General features: G+C 35.6%; 1 protein-coding gene across 1 annotated transcript in view; it reads left to right on the forward strand.

Moving 5' to 3' along the window:
• Nucleotides 1-20,293, forward strand: part of LOC115449525 (cholecystokinin receptor-like) — a 76,617-nt gene that overhangs the window by 17,691 nt on the left and 38,633 nt on the right. Inside the window, exons 3-4 of the mRNA XM_030177372.2 lie at nt 1,917-2,117; nt 19,955-20,137. Coding sequence (XP_030033232.2) covers nt 1,917-2,117; nt 19,955-20,137 — 384 coding nt within the window. The remainder of the gene's footprint in view (nt 1-1,916; nt 2,118-19,954; nt 20,138-20,293) is intronic.

The raw sequence follows: 20,293 nt of genomic DNA on the forward strand, positions 1-20,293 counted from the left end.
TATTCGTTTATTTAACTTTAGTGCCTTCTATAATACAAACAAATGAAAAATTATTAAATATTTTAGAAACCTACATAAATACATAACCCTCCTAAATGGGGCGGCGGAAATAAAGTGGCCGAAACATATAAAAAATATAAATTCGGCACTGGTATCTCGTACTCTGATCCCACATTTATATCCAGCTACATCATGTGCAGTCGCTACAAACTGAACAAAATTTCAAAACGCTTCTAACCTTTTGTTTTTATCAACAATGATTTTATCTTCACAAAAATAAACTTCAAGCTTTAATTCATTTTAGATAAAGGAAAAACCTATATTTCCGTTGCAGTTAATGTGTTACGCTATGAAGTTTTGAATTTATTCAACTACTGTACGTATTTGTATGGCAACATTTCTTTTGTTGAGGACTCGGCAAATTCATTTCGCAGCACCCGGTGTTCAGTAAAGTGAAATTCTAGGAAGCTTGACGGTCTACACGTTTACCACTCACTCCGGATTCCGAACACAATAATGCTAACACTCTGTTCCAAATACCACTTGCAATTCTATTTATTGTGTAATGCATATCAATGGAGCTCGGAGAATCCATATGTACTGAGTGAAAATTGGCTCTACAGCGCGTGTTCCTTGAAATTCTTAGCATTTGTAATGTGGGAGGGTTCCAGGGATGTTTTACATGCATACAAAGTTATAAAAGGAAATAGTATTTGCACATATGCTTATAAAATTTTCACGGCCACAAATATTTTGTTCAGTTGAGAAAGAGACAAATAACGGCCGTTTTCAAAAAAATATTGGGATCAGTTGAGAGGTTGAAATTAGTCTCAACCTTCGATCCGACCCTGAGAATAAACTAATCAAATAAAAATTCTGTATTCTAATTGGTCCATTTTCGCGATAGATAAAAAAACGATTGGGATTTTTACGGGATTTTGAGGGTAAGCCCATAATTGCTATAAATAACACCTATTTATTATCACACCGTAAAATAGATAATACAGAAATTAAAATTGGTTATAAAAAACTACATTAGAAAAAACATTCTGATCCTTTATTCCGTCGCAGCGTAAAAGAAACCAACAATCTTCCGTACATACTATGAAAAAAATTAAAAAACCATTTGCTAAGAAAATACTTTGAATTCAGACCAACATAAGTTTAGCTCTGAGATGCTAGTGCATTAGATAAAGGCTGTTACACACCGAACTGCGCGAGCTCACCATGCACACAGATTAATTACTAGACCAGGTATACGTGCTAGAGTAAAATATAATTAAAATAAACTTCACAGAATGGTGGGACCAATTCTTAACTAAGAGAAAGAATAATGAAAATATATTTAAAGCTTTGGAAGTTAACGTGCAAATTTCTTTGTAACGCTGATCTTCCATCTAGTTGTCGCTATATGCAAGACTTCCAACATATTTGAAAATCTTTAAAAGACTGTAACAGCGCGGACATCTTACGAGTGTATATCACCGTCAGCTGATGTTGATAATAATGATGATGATGCAGTCGAGTGTAATGTTTAGCAGGCTTTGGTCAGACAAACCTGGAGGAGAGGTGTGACGAATATAAATACTAGCATAAAGGAAGTAGCAATTTTGTTGTTGCATTTCGTATGGTTAATGCCAATAACTCCGCTCCCCGTTCATAGGGTAGTTGACTGCATTTCGTATTACTTTCTGTTACATACCTATATAAAATAATTAACAAATCAAACATAGGAACTTACCAATTATTCTTAAAAGGTTGATCATGACCTACAAATCCTCCATCAGTGCAAATCTTATTGATTTGGAGCTTGAGCAGCCACTTTGCCCTGGTTTCTTTAGTACCAGCATAACATATACCCGAAATTATAATGTCAGCAATTTAGGTCTATTGCTTACTTTACCTATTTGTTACAGCTGTGTCAGTATCGGTAGACGTTTGGACTCTGGTAGCGATATCTTTGGAGAGGTACTTCGCTATCTGCCGACCCCTAAAATCAAGGAAGTGGCAGACTCAGTGCCACGCCTACAAAATGATAGCGACTGTCTGGATACTATCAATAGTGCTGAACGCGCCGATCCTGATTGTCTCCACATTGCAGCCAATGAGAGGGAATGGTAAGTTATATTTTCTGACTGGTTTTATTCACTGCTTTACTCGTATTGAATTCTGCTACCGAAATAAAAATTTACTAACATCTCATCGTAGCTGTTCATTAGTGTATTCCATTTACTGCAAGAGATTAAAGCTTTTGGACATCAAACTAATTCGTCAGAATTATTCATCCGTTAAGTTATTTAAAATTCAGTCCTGATATATTTTGTTTGGTATTCCAAAATCAAAAAAATAATTTCATATACAGGGTCATTTTGCGTTACTAAATGAAACCACATACTAACTACTTGGAAATAACACTTTACAATAAGTTACTTGAGCCGTAGATGTAAAATAAAATTGTTGGTTTCGAACAAAAAAAAATATTAATATAAAAGTAATTTTAATTTAACGCGCCCTAAAGCCTACTACTGTTCTAAGAGAATTCGTTGCAGTTGCAACATCATACTCTCAGTTAGAAATACACCTACGCACACGCCATATTGTCATTAAACTACAAAATGATCAAAAAATCCGAAAACTAAAACCAGGATTTTTCGTGTAAATATTACTTATTAATGGATAATTTTTAGTACAATGTCAGCGAAGGTGAAGACGAGTATGTGGTTTCATTTAATAAAGCAATGTCAACATGACCCTGTATAATAACTACATGAAGAGTTGAGCTTCTCTTGTTAATTATATACTCCATTGCCCAGTAGCAGTAGCTACGGTTACACTTCAGATTATATAGAACGTGGCTCTGAACTTTACTCATCACCGCAAAACATCTGAAAGCAAACTTCATCACGCCTGAGTAATTGCTACTCGTCAGATATAAGACGACCGAATACAAAAGTCATGCTGTCAACTACGTTCCTAAATGAATAATAGTCAAATAAAAACTATTTACATAACGCTATCAAACGGATAACGTTTACGAAAACATTATGAATCCGGTCTAATTCTAATAAATATTAACTCACGACTTTATACCTAAGGGATTAAGCTTGATTGTCAGTTGCCACTGATCAATTACTTGCCAGGGGTTCTCCTATGATGTACTAGAGGCAAACCAGGCAATTCGAGTACTCCAAATTCAAAAAACTAAAATTTTCATCAACTAAGCTAAGGAACGAATCCACAACCTCACTGCTAAAAATATGATGCTACTAAGAGCAGATTTTTTAATTACGACATAAATATTTTATTCTTAAGCAAAGTACAACATAAACGATTTAAAAATGACAGCTGCATGTATGAAATTGTCAGTTTTACTAAACTTTTATATCCAGTCAGATTATAATTTATTCAACCTTGCTACTTATATTGCTAAGTATATATAACTACAATGAATATACCAAAATAAAATATACATATTTATTTTATATATATATATTTACGTCACTTGATGAAGTGTTTTCTGTCTATATGTATAGATGTATATTTTTTCCACCATTGTATTATTGTCAACACCTATTTAGTAATATACAGTTTTATAACTAATGTTATATAACTCTTAATTGGTTTCCCAAGATACAGGCCTTGCCTAGTTTGGGTACCCCTGGTAATTTGCGTTGTTGTTTATAATTTCCTGTAATTTTATTTATTTTTGTATATTTTAAGCTCTTACATAAGTCTGATTTGTAATAAACTATTTGAATTTGAATTTGTATTTTGAATTTACAACTGTGACAAGTTTACAATATTGACTACAAGTAAATATAATATCTTCTTAAGCTTCATCAGATCTCTTAAATTCAGTTTAAATTCCTTAAGCTTGCTTTTAAACTCTCTTGAGAACATTTAACAATCTGCTAGTAGTGTTTAACTCTAGGCTTTGACTTAATTTATCTCGTTTGCGGGAAACTAACTTATGACTTCTTAGTTTTACTCCGTTTATAACAAATCTAATTTATTTTATGCGCCATAATACCACTTCTCTAAGAGAATTTGTCGTAGCGGCAACTTCACGCTTTCATCAATCGATGTGATGAAAGTGTGATGTGGCATATTTGCATTAATCTACAAAGTATTAATAAAATCAGAATTTTTATAATATTCGTTATTCATGGGTGATTTTTGACACAGTGTTAACAAAGGTAAAGAAGAGTATGTGATTTCATTTGTTACCACAATATCAACATAACCCTGTATCATAATACCTTACGTGAAAAAAGTAAGTCCCCACCGTACTTTTATTAATCGACATAATTTATCTCTTACACAATACGCACACGCCTTTCATGCGCCAAGGGATAGACAGAAACGTAAGAGGTCCCATAAGGAGGTAAGAATCGAGTCTATCGCAGGCACGAATTTCAGATTCTGGGCTGATGCTGAGTAGAAAAATCCAACATCACTTCCCGACACAGGAATCGAACCCGAGACATCAGCAGCGCAGTCGTACCGTAATACTGCCACCGAAGCTGTCATAGACAAATTTACTTCCTCATATTTATTTGAAAGTTATTTTACAACTGCGAGCCAGTCTGATCGTTTGTACCAGGAACATAAACAGTAGCATCTCCATCATAAACTTTGTATTTCCAAGTACCTACAGTATGACATTGCCCTATGTTTGTCATCTTCAGATATTGGAATTCAAATTTGTAACTACCCGCTGTTCATGTCTCTCAAAGCGAATATCAACATTTGCAAATTTCATTCAACCGTTTTCAATACACAGCTCCATCGGATTCCGAGAATGTCGAATACAAAATGTCTTTAGTTGTATAAGCGACTTTATTTAAATAATAATTAAATATTCTCATTTACTTTGACTTATCATAAGTGCAACTATGTTGGTCCACGTGTTGAATAAAGCATTTTATTTTATTTTTTATTTTTATGAACCAATCAAAATAAAGTTTATTTCTAATTATGTCAAAAATCTTTGTTCTGATTGGTCGTTTTGGGGATAAATCGAAAAAAGCGTTTATTGAAAATTTTATTTGATAACTATCTATTATCTAACTTTAATAAAAAAAACTATCGGTATAAGTAGAAGTATGTGTGACGTCACATAACTGGGTCAACCAAGCGATAATTGAAAAATACATACACGTCGAGCTGGGAAGTTCCTCCTTTTTGAATCGGTTAAAATATACAACTTCAAACTGAAATTTAATTTTCAAAGCACCGCTATTTTTATTTTACACGAAAAATTTCTTCAATGTTTCGGGATTTTTTTTAAGGATTAAGGACCACTCTGACTTACCAAGTCGCGAAGGATCCACACAACCCGATTCCTGCCGGCTTCCCTTTATATAGAATTTATTTATCATTAGAACGATTTGCAGACCGCTGTCATCAATATAAGTACATATATGTGGTGTTGAGTTCCCTTCCGAAATATTTCACCCTTCGCCACTGCTCTTTACATAAAAGTCAAAAACCAATTCTTCCATCGATTTATATATGTACTACGAACTAGATCTGGCGTTCAGAATACTCATTGTGTCAACTGAAGTGTACTGCAATCCGGTATTGATTGCCATTTTACTCATACACTATTTAAAACGCTTCACCACTGCGTGTTTAAAAAGTTTGGTTAGAGTATGACGATTGATGTTTAGCGCTGCAGCGAACTTTAGTTCTAACTCCAGATTTTGAACAAATAGTTAAAGGGACGTGCGTATCTGTGTAATATACGTTAATGACTCGAGTTTTTTCACATTTTCACAATTTCTATTGAATTTCAGAAAGTAAGTTTGAAATTCAATAAATATAAAAATAGTATTGACAGAAATACAAATATCACGTGTTTATGTTAAATATTTAGTCAGAATTGAAATCAATAGTAGATAATTATACCAATTGAATCTGATTGACATACAACACAAAAACAAAATAATAAAATTAAAGAAAAATACGAAACGGTTTTTATGAGACTTCTCGAAACAAAGGAAAATACAATCTATGGAGCTTATAAGAAACTCTCGTCGACTCAATAAACACAGTGAATAACAATACAAATTCATGCCACAGAATTTACCACAATAAAAGAGCGAAGATTTAAAATTAAACATACCCAGCAATTCTTCGTACATTTCACTTTAAATTCTATCATAAAGTTGAGTTGTGGATGTTATTTACCACAACCGTGGCTTTTGAGTGCTCGTTGGCCATTTTGCAAACAAATCGTCACAATAGACATTCAACAGAGTGCATTAAACAATAAGGTCACAGATAAAACTGACGCTAGTAACAATAACCATTACTATTATAGACCGAATAGTTTCTACAAAACCAACAAAAACACTTTTATCTCGAAGGGGTTAGAAGAGGTGGTAGATCTCTCATATGTGAGAATTCGCCTGGCTATAGGGTCTTATTATATCCACTACACTGGCTACAATGTCCTTTAAACCGCAACACAACAGTGACTACACACTGTTGCTTGGCGGCAGAAATAGACATTGCGGTGGTACCTACCCAGGTGGATTTACATATGTAATATCTACTACCAGTAAAAACTTACAGAACTGACATTATTTATACAAAAAGCGCAAAATATCTAGCTATATATAGAACTACAGCGGATTAAAACTTAATTAGATTTTGTAATTTAAACTTATAACATCAATTAAAATTTCTAACTTACAAATCCTCATGATAAGATTTGTTAAAACTGAGTCAACTATTCAGATTGAATTAAGTTTTTTGATTGGATTAAATTTTGAAAATCAAGCTTAATATTAAAGTAAAATAAAATGTTAACGATGAATAACCGAATTTGATATGCTAATTTCGTTAATTTTATCACATCAAAATTATGAAGGTTCGTGACGTGACGGAGTGGCATTTCATTATAATATGCTTTATTATAAAGAGACAAAGCATATGAGTTACTCCCTTAGTTTAGTGGCTGCGTACGTTAACTTTAAGAGGCGTGGAGATGCTTTGTGCGGGTATTTCTACGATATGCTTTGGCTTTGGCGTTGGCTGTTTTAAAAATTAACTAATCCCGCAATAGGCTTGAATAATTTGCGCCAACCACACATTAAAATAGAATAAGAGCAGGTAGTAAGAATGAAAGTTGACGAGTTTTTTGTGAATTAATTCTGAATAACTGTATCGTATTCTAAAAAACCACAAGTTCTAATAGTACTTACACAGTAAATACACAGACCAGACACGGCAAAATGACCCCACTATACCTGATGGAAAGTGGAGTGGGGTCCAATATAATATCGCCTTACGAGAGATGATTACCCCTCGACAGTCGACACAATTATGCTGGCCTGTTGAACCGTATATACAGGCTGATCCCGAAACGCGACAAACTTACGCAGGTCACTTTGGCGAGTTTTAGCACCTTGTGTACGATGGTTGCTATCCGGACGAATATAAAATATAACCCACCATCGAAATAATAAATATTGCGTCACCCAACCATCATCAGAATGACAACCTGTCATACTGAATATATCAATCGCCGACCTTGCAACATGAAACTCAGAGACTTCCTTCCCTTACACCCACCACTACAACTCCTGTATCAGTAGTGGCACGCATTTTATTACACCGAGCTGTGAGGCTCGGCAACTCTCAGAAAACACTAATTTGTCTGTATCTCGCAACGACATTAATCAAATAGAAAGATAGAGGAATTGGAGATTCATTGTCCACTTTCCTCCATAGCAAAGAGGCAAAATAATGAACATGATCAGTCAAAACGCGCTACTGTGGCGACGTGCTCGGCCATTCGTAATGTTATACGGGTCACCCGATTGTCTTTTATAAAAAAACACCAAAATATCCGAGACACCAAATCACTTATAATCAATTCAATATTAGTTATTTTCAACGCTTCACTTTTCTTTTACGTTTTTACTATGATATCATTACCCGTAACGCGGAATTAATACGACCCGACCTCCGCGATTACTACTGTTCTATATTATTTTTAATTGCAAGCTTGCAAATTTGGTGATAGAAAAATCAGTTATAACAGTACGATGTCGCTATCTAGTTTTGTTCACAATATTAACCCCCCTTCCGCCCCACTTACTAGCGAAATAACAATCCCTCATTGTTAATAATTATCGGTCTACGTTGGATGAGTTAATTACTTGCAATTGTCAAAGGCGGTTAATTAAGTTGTTAGGTAAGGCTGTCTATGTATGTCATTGCAATTATTGAATTAGAACGAAATTTGTTAAAATAGTTCCACTTAACAATAATTAGTTATTTTTTTTAATTCAGCTAAGTTTTATTGTTTGTCGGCACATAGACTAGTGTCATGGCTTGTAGTTCTAATATTTTATTTTTAATTACTAGATATTGCAGAATACGAAAGTATAAAGTATGTTTAAATTAAATCACTACACACAAAATTTCGAAGTCTTCTAATTTTTCACTTACACAGTGAATGAGATTAAGTAAGGAATCCTAAGAATACTCCATAAGAATTTCTAAAGTATATGCTTTTTTTTTACAATAAATTCACTGATTTTGTGTTTACACATCGAGTTGTTGGAGGGAAGTGTGGTTCCTCTATTAAAGACATAACTCGGCCCACTAAGTACCTGAAGTTTGCCAACCCGCTAAGTATGCGTGATGAACAAATTCTTAAACCCTCTCACTAATAGGGGAAGCCCGTGCTCAGCAGTAGGACAATATATCCAGACACACACATCACGCATTTTTTTCCCGACGAGGTATGCAGAGGAGCAACCAGGTCGCCCACTTTTCTGCAAGTGTGTTCCGTCATGATGTGATAGGGGGCGGACCTATCGCCACATCGGGCACAGATTCCAGACTCCGGACTGATACCGAGCAGAAAAACCCAAATATCTCTGCCCGATCCGGGAATCGAACCCTCAGAGCGTTGCCGTACCGTGCATGCAGTAAGCACAACTACGCCACCGAGACTACATCCAGACTCATATAATTTCAAACGGAAACCTAAATCAGTATCCGAAAATACTATTTGCCTTAGTAAATTCCCCGCTAGTCTAACAAAATACGTGAAATTGGTTTTATAAAAATTTTAACGAAATGATTAGCATTGTCATAGACTTTTGTTTTTCAATTTGAATTTATTTGTAAACCGAACTAAAAGTATTTTACCGAAGCATATTTTACGGACTCGACTACAAGTATTTGGGCTGCCAATAGCTCTCGAAACAAGTAATCTAAATATCTACAGTTACCTACAATTATAATAAGAAAACCGAAGAAATTAGCGCGTACTATTTATAAAAATTTGACTTATCTCAGAAATCCAAATGTTTTATTTCTGAGAAAGAAATGTTAGCGAACCGAGAGAGAGGAGTAGAACCTCCTAAGTGTAAAGGTCACCGCACATTAATAATGATTCACTATAGCATCGTAAGCAATTAATGTCACTTTGTATTATTCAAAATATATTTTATCAGATCAGTTGCAATTAAAGCGCTAATCAAAACGGTTGTTTTATCATTAATAAATCGTTCCCATATCATCATTCCGTATCATATGGGTGTATCATATCCATGTTATTTATGTGCACCCATAATACACTATACAACAGTAAGTAAATTAACAAAGCAAGTTGCTAGCCTGACAATATAACAATTGTAATGCTAACAAATTCCGTTTTTACGTAAATTCCCAACGCACTCTTCGTCAGCTCTTGCGGTTGTTTATAGTTTGGTATAAAACTATTGCGTATCCCATCTGCTCCTCTAATTTCCATAAAAACATTAAAACTTAACTCTTAGACAATTTGCAAATGTTAATATTCTATTATCTTTCTGCAGATCTTTTCTTTTCGTTCGAAGAACCATGTGACTTAGCGATATTATGTTTCCCATACATTTAATTTCTATTGCTTTAAAATTGAAATTGTTCTTGTCTAAGGCCCCTGAAGTGTTAAAAAAATAACAAAATAAAACCAATATCGCATCATAAAGAAGGAAAGTCGACCAGCGAAGTTATGGGAATCGAATGTTTTCATGAATCCAATCGAATATTATTTGGACGAATCAAATAATTTTACACGTTGTTAAACAAAATTATTTCAAATTGAATGGGTTTCTACTACATATTATGTAATAACGCATTGCGAACTGCTCGATAGAAGATTGAGTTTTTATGGATATGCGGTTTCGATCAGGCCGGCATAATTATTTCGACTGGTGACGGACACGTAACATCAAGTTAGTGAAGGCACTTCGCCGGGTCAGTATAAAAATGACACATTTCCCCACGAAAGTAAGAAAAGACATGCACCAGATTACTCGCTTTGTTCGAGTTAGTTGGCTTAAAAGAAGACTTAATATCTTTACGGAAAGACTCAAGTAATATACTCACAATATTTTAAAATGAGCGGCTGTATGGAACGTAAAAGTCTAATTAGTCATTTTCTTAAATGTGCATACAAATATACTACACCCTTTATAGAAAAGAACCAAGAAAGAAATAAATAAACTTAACACAAGACGGATTGGGTCAAAATCAAATAACTATGTTGAAAATAACGAAACATTTAGATTTATTGCTAAAATTTAACAGAGTTGGGCAGTGTTTATTTTGAAAATACGGTATTCTTCGTGTAGATTTTATTTATTCCTTCCATAAATAATATTGTATGTCATATTTACTGGACTACGGCAAGAAAGGATACATTTTATACGTTCTCATAAACTATGGGCGCGTGTAAAGATGAATAAAAATATGTTATCCTGACAACATTCCCCCAATTAATGTACGACCCAGGTTAATCTGACCCATCCATGTAAAATGTACATACATATAAATTATTAGGGTTACGCCCACGCCTACCTTAGTAAAAGTGTTTTCCCGGCTTCAAACTCCAGCTATCCGATTTCCAGGGACACAAATAAGCAAATACGATTCCCAATGATATTATCTATTTGCGGACGACAACTTAGACACTAGTCGGAGGAAGCCTTTGGCCACCCCTAATGCGCCGAATATGGTCACCGCGGAGTTTTAGTAGGTATGCTGTGCGTAGAGTGTATATAGTGTTAGAGACTCGGTAGGCAGTCGTAAGGTACGGTGACCCCAACATAATCGCTCAGTCGCCCCCCATGAAGGCTTGGACGGTAGTAATAAGGTACTTTCTCCACGAAACCAAAAAAAAACAATAGGATATTATCTATAGTAGGTAATATGTAAAGCTAAGGACTGCTAAACTCAGAAACTACTAAACCGATCTTGAATATTTTTTTTCACAAATAGGAAGTTACATTACTCTTGAGTGCTATAAGCATTTTTTTTTATCCAGAGAAAATATTTATCCCAGAAAAAGTTTTTCACGCAGTCACAGCGACAGGCAAAAGCGAGTTATTAATAAGTTCATTCATATCCGTCTACAGATATCTATATTTACCTCATAAACATCCAAAGATCTTGACAAACGTCCACATATTTAAATAAGAAAATATATTGGAAAATGCTACGTACAGCTAGCTGCTTTAGAAGGCAGGGATAATACTAAAGTAGATGGATGGGTCCATATAATAAAATCTCTCACCATTTCTTATGTCCTAAACTAAACTTAAGTATAATAATAGTCGTCTACAGGATTTATCTTTTGTTGGAAAATGCTGGTTGAAACAACCGAACAAAAGTTTATTGTCCATGTGAATAGCGATCACACATGTCAAACTTCCTTAGTAAGTGATGTATCGCAAATTGATTGACATAGTTGTGAGTGTATCTAATAAGGTGAAATAGAATGTCAACTCACGAAAGATGAACACTCCTTGTCAGTCGACACAATTATGCCGGCCTATTGGTACCGGATATACACAGGCTGATCCCGGAACGCAGCCTACTTACGTGGGCCACTATGGCGGCTAACAACTTGTGTACGGTAGTCTCTTTACGAGCAGATATAAAATATATCCTACCACCAACAAAAACACTAATATCTCACCGTTTAAGACAGGCAGTAATAACTTTATGAAACAAAGCCATAACTTGAATAAAAGCTTCTTGAACTCAAAGCTGAATTGTCGCCGTGGTTTAAATAGTTTAATGTTTTATTTAACATTTTGTTTCTGGGTAAAACAGAAATTCTAAGTCAATTTGGGAGAATAATGAGGTTCGAAATTGTTAGAGACACTTTGGGAAATGAGGTGATTTGCGAAATGTCTAGACCGTGGCAGGGCACTGATTTAATGAAGCAACCTGAGTAAATGTTAACCTTTGGTCAGTGAATGTAGCTTAGTTTAATAGACAAACTATTTATATATTACATGTTGTTTCATATTCTACTGTTTCTATGTATATCTCAGAGAATCAATTGCACTACTTGAAAATGGCATTTTTGATCGAGGTTAAATAAATAACCTAAAATAAAATGTAGATTGTTGAACATCTCAGTTAAAATACCTATTATCCCTTCACAAGGAAATAAAAACTAACCCAAAAAGATTTCCATCAAGATAATAAATGTCGGAGAAGGGTATCCAATGGCCAGCAAATAATAGAGAAATTCAAAGGTCATCACATTTTCCATGGTTAATGGCAGTCATTCTAATCTCCAACTACCCTCGTTTATGAAGGTTAAATAGTTTATCTGGTTAAATGTATATATCAGGAGATTTCAGTTATACTTTAAATTTTAATTTGGAAAAAAACATGATCTGGGATGTTACAGAACTATATATTTCGGCCTTTAAAATTTAATACGACGAAATTTTAAAGGCCGAAATATCCATGCATATTAATTATTTTTACGTTTTTCTTTCAACTGCGAGAACTAATCACTAACTAGACGTGAATTTAAATTCTTTACTTGTCAATACTTGTTTAGTTACCCAGATTAAAGGTGAAACAAAATGTATGAAAAATGGACCTTAAGCTATAACCTTAAGTGATGATCATTGCATAAACTGAATGCCATATACTGAAGACTATGAAACCAAATAGATATTGATTGGTTTAGTTATTTAGTTAAAACCACTGTCTTCGATATAGTTTCTTTCTACGAAAGGACGAAGCGGGCAAGTTGCTGGTAAATTTTATGACCTCCAGTCAACAGTAGGAACACTACAAGAACTTTAAGCATAAAGTACTGCGTGATCTGCCATCTAGTGCCATAATTCTGCTACTCGGTACCATAGGGACCTTAGCCATTACTGATAAACGGACATTTATCGTTGTTACCGGTGATTTTATTTCGTTTTAACGTGCCATTTATTTATACTTTTCTACGATTTATTATTCATTGATTCTCCCAAATTACACCGCGGTAAATACGTTGAAACGATATTGGAATACCATCTTTCAATACGTAATTTATGCCCAAATACGATGCGGGCTCGCTTTCTGTTATATTAGGGTTGGAAGGTCATGTTGGTTGATTTTAATTAGAATTTATGTCCTGTACACAGCAGAACTTTGATTTATTGATTGGCATTCTGTAAAATCTACGCTTCACTATGTAAATGTGATGTTTCAATGAGAGACTAACTTAACCATTCCACTCACCCACCTCGCATTTTTCCCGGCGAAAAAGAGTTTCAATGAGAGAGAGGGATGATTATGGAAGATTAATCAATATATCTACTAAGCTTTTGGACTTAAAGATATCCGTCCAATGCAAGGCTGGATTCCGAATTTAACTAATCATTACGACTATTCTTTATAACGGTAGTCCTAAAAATTGTTTTCTCTTAAAACAAAATATCTTCATTACTTAACTTTATAGTCTTTTTAATTAACTGTACAGAATTTAACCACAGCGTATTGTCATTACAAGAGAACGCGACACTTGTACAAATATACGGCGGTCGAACCACAACGTACCGGCTTACTGTTATTCAAAAAGTTACCAATGAAATGTGCTGTAGTCGAAGATCGTGATTTTAATTAAGTATATTATAATGACTTTTGCTGGTGAATCTGTCTGAATGTCTCGAGGTAATACAATTAGTTTTATTCAGGAAATAATATTTTATCTCCATAAACGTAATTGAATTTTGAACACAGTCTGTCTATGTGAAAAATTCACTAAAATTAATTATTCAACAGTGTCAAAAATTTACTAACACTTTACAAACTTTTACGTTTAAAATAATTATGGGTGTTTTATCTTTTTATACAATTAGTTAAAATTATGAAATGTGTTTTGGTTTGCATACAACTAATTTGAGAACTAACTATGTTTCAGCGTTCAAAATTAATTTTTAAGCGGCTTATTATTTTCTCGAAATATTTATTGCAAAACAATTGAAGTCGTCTGAAAGACACTCTTAAGGTTATTTCTATCAAATTCTTAGATTTTAGTCTCGATCTATTACTTTTATTTCATCAGTACCTAATGAAAATAAAGACGTAAATAATATATATCAATTTCAATGAAATCATGTTTTATTAAAGGTCATAAATTTTTGTTATGTTTAAAAAAATACATCTTGTTTTATGATAATATCAATTTAATATCAATTTAAGTTGAATTGAAATGTTAATATGTATAAAATGACAAAATAATATTACATTGATAATAAAAATATCTACCTCAACTATTTTACTCAATGACTACTTGTTTACCTAATAAGCGGCGATAGCCTAGTTGGGTGTGGAACGGACTGCCGAGACGAATGTCCGCAGGTTCAAATCCCAAAGGCACACACCTCTGACTTTTCTAAAATCATGTGTGTATTCTTTGTGAATTTATCGTTCGCTTTAACGGTGAAGGAAAACATCGTGAGGAAACCTGCACATCTGAGAAGTTCTCTATAGGAATTTCGAAGGTGTGTGAAGTCTACCAACCCGCACTAGGCCAGCGTGGTGGACTAAAGCCTAATCCCTCTCAGTAGTAGAGGAGGCCCGTGCTCAGCAGTGGGCAAGTATATAATACAGGGCTGATATTATTATTATTATTACCTAACCACTACGAATTAAAACTGCTATCGCCATCTACTGTCTAATGAAAGAATTGTTTATTTAAAAGAAAGTGACAAAGGTGGCGCTATTATCAGCGAATTTAATTCTTTAATAAATATCCTCATCTATACTAATATTAAAAACGGGAAAATTTGTGAGCGTGTCCGTTTGTATGTTTGTCGGACCTAATGTCAGGAACTATTGGACCGATTTTGAAAATACATTATTCCTGAGTGCTATACCTAAGCTACCTTTTATTCCGTGAATATAATATAATGCAGGTTACAAGTTGCAGCTTATAATATCAGCCCTGTATTATATACTGTCCCACTGTTGGCACGGGCCTCCTCTACTACTGAGAGTGATTAGGCCTTAGTCCACCACGCTGGCCTAGTGCAGGTTGGTAGACTTCACACACCCTCAAAATTCCTATAGGAAATTTCTCATGTATGCAGGTTTCCTTACGATGTTTTTCTTCACCATTAAAGCAATCGATAATTCACTAAGAATACACACATAAATATTTTTGGACAAATCATAGGTGTGTGCCCTTGAGATTTGAACCTGCGGACATTCGTCTCGGCAGTCCGTTCCACACCCAACTAGGCAATCGCCGCTTTTGCAGCTTAAATCACAGATAACACACATTTGTCCCTGAAGGAGTACATGAGACTCTCCCGCCCTCACCCGCCGCTACAACTCCTGTAAGCCAGGATCAGCAGTGACACGCATTTATGACACCGAGCGGTGAAGGTCGGCGAGTCTCGGGGAAAACTAATATGTCATTATCCTGCAACGAAATTAATCAAATAGAAAGATAGGGATGAGTTGCAAGGAAGGATGGACGTCGTGGATGTGCCTGCTCCCTGAAGGCGTAGGCAGACGTGCAACCAAGACACCCACATTGCGTCCCATGATGTTATATCATATCAAACACAAACAGCCTCCGGCCTGTTCCTAAACGGAAAATCTCAAATATCACTGTGCGCCATCTGGTACTCGAACCTGAGACCTCAGAGCAGTCATACCGTGCACGTAATGCAACTCAACCGAGGCAGTCATAAATAAATGCGGTCAATACATAAATCTGTTGCCGATGTCATATTTTAGCTACGATTTATTACAAAGATATTAGAAGAACTTAAAACCGTTTTTCTATAACAGTTATCTATAGATAATATTTGAGGGTAGTTTCCTTTACGCTGCATTCGAGGTATGAAATAATATCCCCCGCTTCTCAGACAGAGTTGCCTTGGGCACTTTTCGTTTTAGGTTACGTAAACATTCAATGGATGCGCTACGCGTTGGATATAACATTGATGATAGACTGGAAGCGGCGATAGCCTAGTTGGGTGTGAAACGGACTGCCGAGACTTATGTCTGCAGGTTCAAATCCCAAGAGCACACACCTCTGACTTTTCTAAAAAATATATGTGTATATTGTTTGTGAATTGACGCTTGCTTTAACGGTAAAGGAGAATATCGTGAGCAAACCTGCATACCTTTTTTTTTTCTTCGCGAAGAAAGTTCCTTATTACTACCGCCCAGCCTTCTTGGGGGTGACTGAGCGGTTATGTTGGGGTAACCGCTGCCTTACGGCCCGACGGAGAGCCGCCCGAATTTGATGGGGACCTTCGCCGGGCCGAATCCCTAACCCTATAAGTATATAACTAAATCTACGCAATGGCCTACCAACAAAAACTCCACGGTGGCCCTCTTCGGCGCATTAGGGACGGCTGTGGTGTTCCTCCGAAATGTCTAAGTCTTCGTCCGCAGCCGCCCCTGCGTGGTGCCAGGCTAATTTTATTACCTACCTAATTTATGGTTTAATTTACAATATTGTCATTATACAATCTTAATTCTAATTTAATTAGACAAATATTTCCTAATTGCAATGCTATTATTTTTTATTATATAAATAGCTTTTGCTCGCGGTTTCGCCCGTATGAGCGAGTTTTCCGAAATAAGTAGCCTATGTCCTTCGCAGACAGGTGCGGCGAAGGACTTTATTTTATAATATATATTTTTATAACTCTTTAAGAGGAATAACTCCGTCATACCTGATTGTTGCGTAACTTCAACCGTTTACGCAACGTAAGCTCTCAAAAGCAATATTAGGTATATTCACGTGTATGCAACGTTTTTTATTGATGCTCCGCTCCTATTCTTTATATTGTGATGTTAAGTATACAGCCTATAACCTTCCTCGAGAAATGTTCTATCCAATACTAAATGACTTTTCCAATTTTAACTAGTTGTTCCTGAGATTAACTTGTTCAAACAAACTCTTCAGCTTTATATAATAGTATAGATATAGGCACGCATAAATGTTTCTGAATGTATATACGACTGTGTATTGCATGCGGCTTTCTAATGTTTTTTTCTGGTGCAATTCATCGCTACTGCAGCACCTAAGTGGGTAAATAAAAAAAATGTATAACCGTAAAATGTAGGTAGACATTGTAACTTTACCTTTTCGAACGATCTACCCTTCTGTCCGCTCCGTGACCATGAAAGCTGCAGTTTTCGACAACATCGGGAGAAAGTTAAAATATAAAAAACTGGGATAAAATCTGAAAACTAGTTTTATTACGATGGCTACACTAACTTTCTTCCACTTGGAAGGATATCGAACAGGAATAGAGGTGAAGTAAATATTACTATTTCGTACCTATATATGGGTGATTTTTTGGCAGTGCAATACATAGAAGAAGTGTTTTGCTTATATATGAACGTCATTTCATGGTTTTACAGTATAGTAAAATATTTAATTCATTATTAAAAATCAGAGTTATAAACTATAGCTCGTATAGCTGATGGCCGACGGGGTTCAAACGTTCTGGAGAGGAGGCCTAGGACTGGCAAGCTCGATGTTGAACGTCTACCCACGAGGTAGACAGATGACCTTATTAAAGTCGCTAGTGGTCGCTGTATAATAATATCAGCCCTGTATTATATACTTGCCCACTGCTGAGCACGGGCCTCCTCTACTACTGAGAGGGATTAGACCTTAGTCCACCACGCTGGCTTCATGTGAAGATGTTCGTTAGCCAATCTTTACATTGTCAAATAATCATTTGAGTGAATTTTGCACATATACTGTGTTCTAAATTCAATTACTTTTATGGGGATAAAATATTTTTTCCTGAATAAAACTAATTGTATTACCTGGAGACTTTCAGATAGACTCACCAGCAAAAGTCATTATAATAATATCAGCCCTGTAATACATACTGCCCACTGTGGGGCGTGGGCCTCCTCTACTACTGAGAGGGATTAGGCCTTCGTCCACCACGCTGGCCTAGTGCGAATTGGTAGACTTCACACACCTTCGAAATTCCTATTGTGAACTTCTCAGATGTGCAGAATTCCTCACGATGTTTTCCTTCATCGTTAAAGCGAACGGATAAATTCACAAAGAATACACACATGATATTAGAAAAGTCAGAGGTGTGTGCCCTTGGGATTTGAACCTGCGGACATTCGTCTTGGCAGTCTGTTCCACATCCGACTAGGCTATCGTCACGGTCGCTGTATGCTGCTTCCAATATTCGATTTGGGAATCTTTGCGGGAAGCTCATGTTCAACGGCTTCCTGCGGCTGATGATCATTAAAATTACAGGCGTATAAAAGGCAGATGAACATGTTAGAACTATGGTGCCTACCTGTTTGGTAGGGCCTTACTTCTCAGTCTACTGACGGTGACTGATATATACTCCTCGCACCAGGTCTATGATCCTGTAGTTATTTAGCCTGCATTTCACTTTTGGTTTCACTGTATAATATTTTCGTAGTCCATAACTGCGTAAATGCAATTGTAGTAAGTTTTTATGAAGGTACCTTTCGGGGCTATAATACATGAAATAACATCAAATATTTACTTACATCGTTGCAAACATAACTATTACTTTTTTTACTATTATTTTAACGTTTCTGCATGAATGATATTCGTGGCTGAATACTAACAAAGTGAGCTCCCCGCGCCGCTCACGCCCCCGTCCACCCGCTTCTCCTTGTTCACCTATAGTATCTATTTGATCCCTTTTGCCTCTACTTTATTTAACATCTTTTCATCGCGTTGACTTTCAAGTTAGATAATTTTATATCTAAAAGAAATCGTAAATCCGAGTATTTTATATAAATTTCAACTTGATACTTCTACTTATTTTTTGTTCCTTTGTAGATCAGAATCTTGAAAAGTAAGAGACACAAAGAAAACCACATTATTTTGAGTTTGTAAAATCTTTTATCCGGACTCTTATTTCGCGAAAGAACTACAATTAAATTGCAAGCGAGAAATAGCTTTAAACAAACCATTTACTTGAATCAAACCTTAGGACGTAGAAAATATCATTTGTAGAATTTTGTGATATTTGAAATCAAACTGGTCCAGGGCAAAACACAATGAACGGCAGACCGACGCAATAATATCGGTTTAATTGAAGCGTACACTGATTTATTCACGTCGCTCGGTTCGTTGATTACTTCACCGATGTAAACGGGGTTTTGCACGAAGATTTCTATGGAAAATGATCGAGTATTTATCTTGTACAGAAATTAATAGACGATGGATGCAAAGTTGACACCGTTCCTTATGTATTTGCTCATCTTATAAATTTCACAAGTAGCTATAGCCTTTCAATTAACCAAGCCAAAGGTATTTTTCCGATCTATCAGAAGCGTTTTTTAAATACTTACAATAGACGTATGTTGATTGGTTAATTCCTGGGATCAGGTTAAAGATTGAGATTAGGATCGTTTATTGAAAACATGATTCAATATTCTCATATTCATAACTAGCTTTTTCCTGCGGCTCCGCCCGCGTTCCAAAGTTTTTGAATAAAAAGTAGCCTATAGCACTCGGAAATAAATAAGCTTCCTCTTAGATAAAAAAATCAATATCACTTTAGTAGTTCCTGTGATAATCGCGTTCCAACCAACTCTTCAGCTTTATACCTTAGTACCTATAGACTAATTTTATAAGAGTACATTATCTTATCTCTGTCCTCAGCATACAAATGCCGCGAAGTCTGGAGCAGCTTGGAGCTGGAGCGAGCCTTCAACCTCGGACTGGACGCTGGACTCCTGCTGGTGCCGTTCTTCGTCATGTCGTTCGCGTACTGCCTGATCGTGACGAAGCTCTGGCGAGGCATGAGACACGAGATCCAGCATAATTTCAACTGGCAGAGGCATCGTGAGTTTTATTTCAAATATAAAGGACCCTAATATTAAAAATTGTGTACCCGAATGTAAAATCTACATGAACAATTGTATTGGCAAAAAAGGGCTTGTCTTTTGTCAATATTATTTTTGAAAAAGCAATTGACATCTTCCTTGCGGACATAAATTG

This window comes from Manduca sexta, chromosome 22 (assembly GCF_014839805.1).
Source record: "Manduca sexta isolate Smith_Timp_Sample1 chromosome 22, JHU_Msex_v1.0, whole genome shotgun sequence".
Taxonomy (NCBI): Eukaryota; Metazoa; Arthropoda; class Insecta; order Lepidoptera; family Sphingidae; genus Manduca; species Manduca sexta.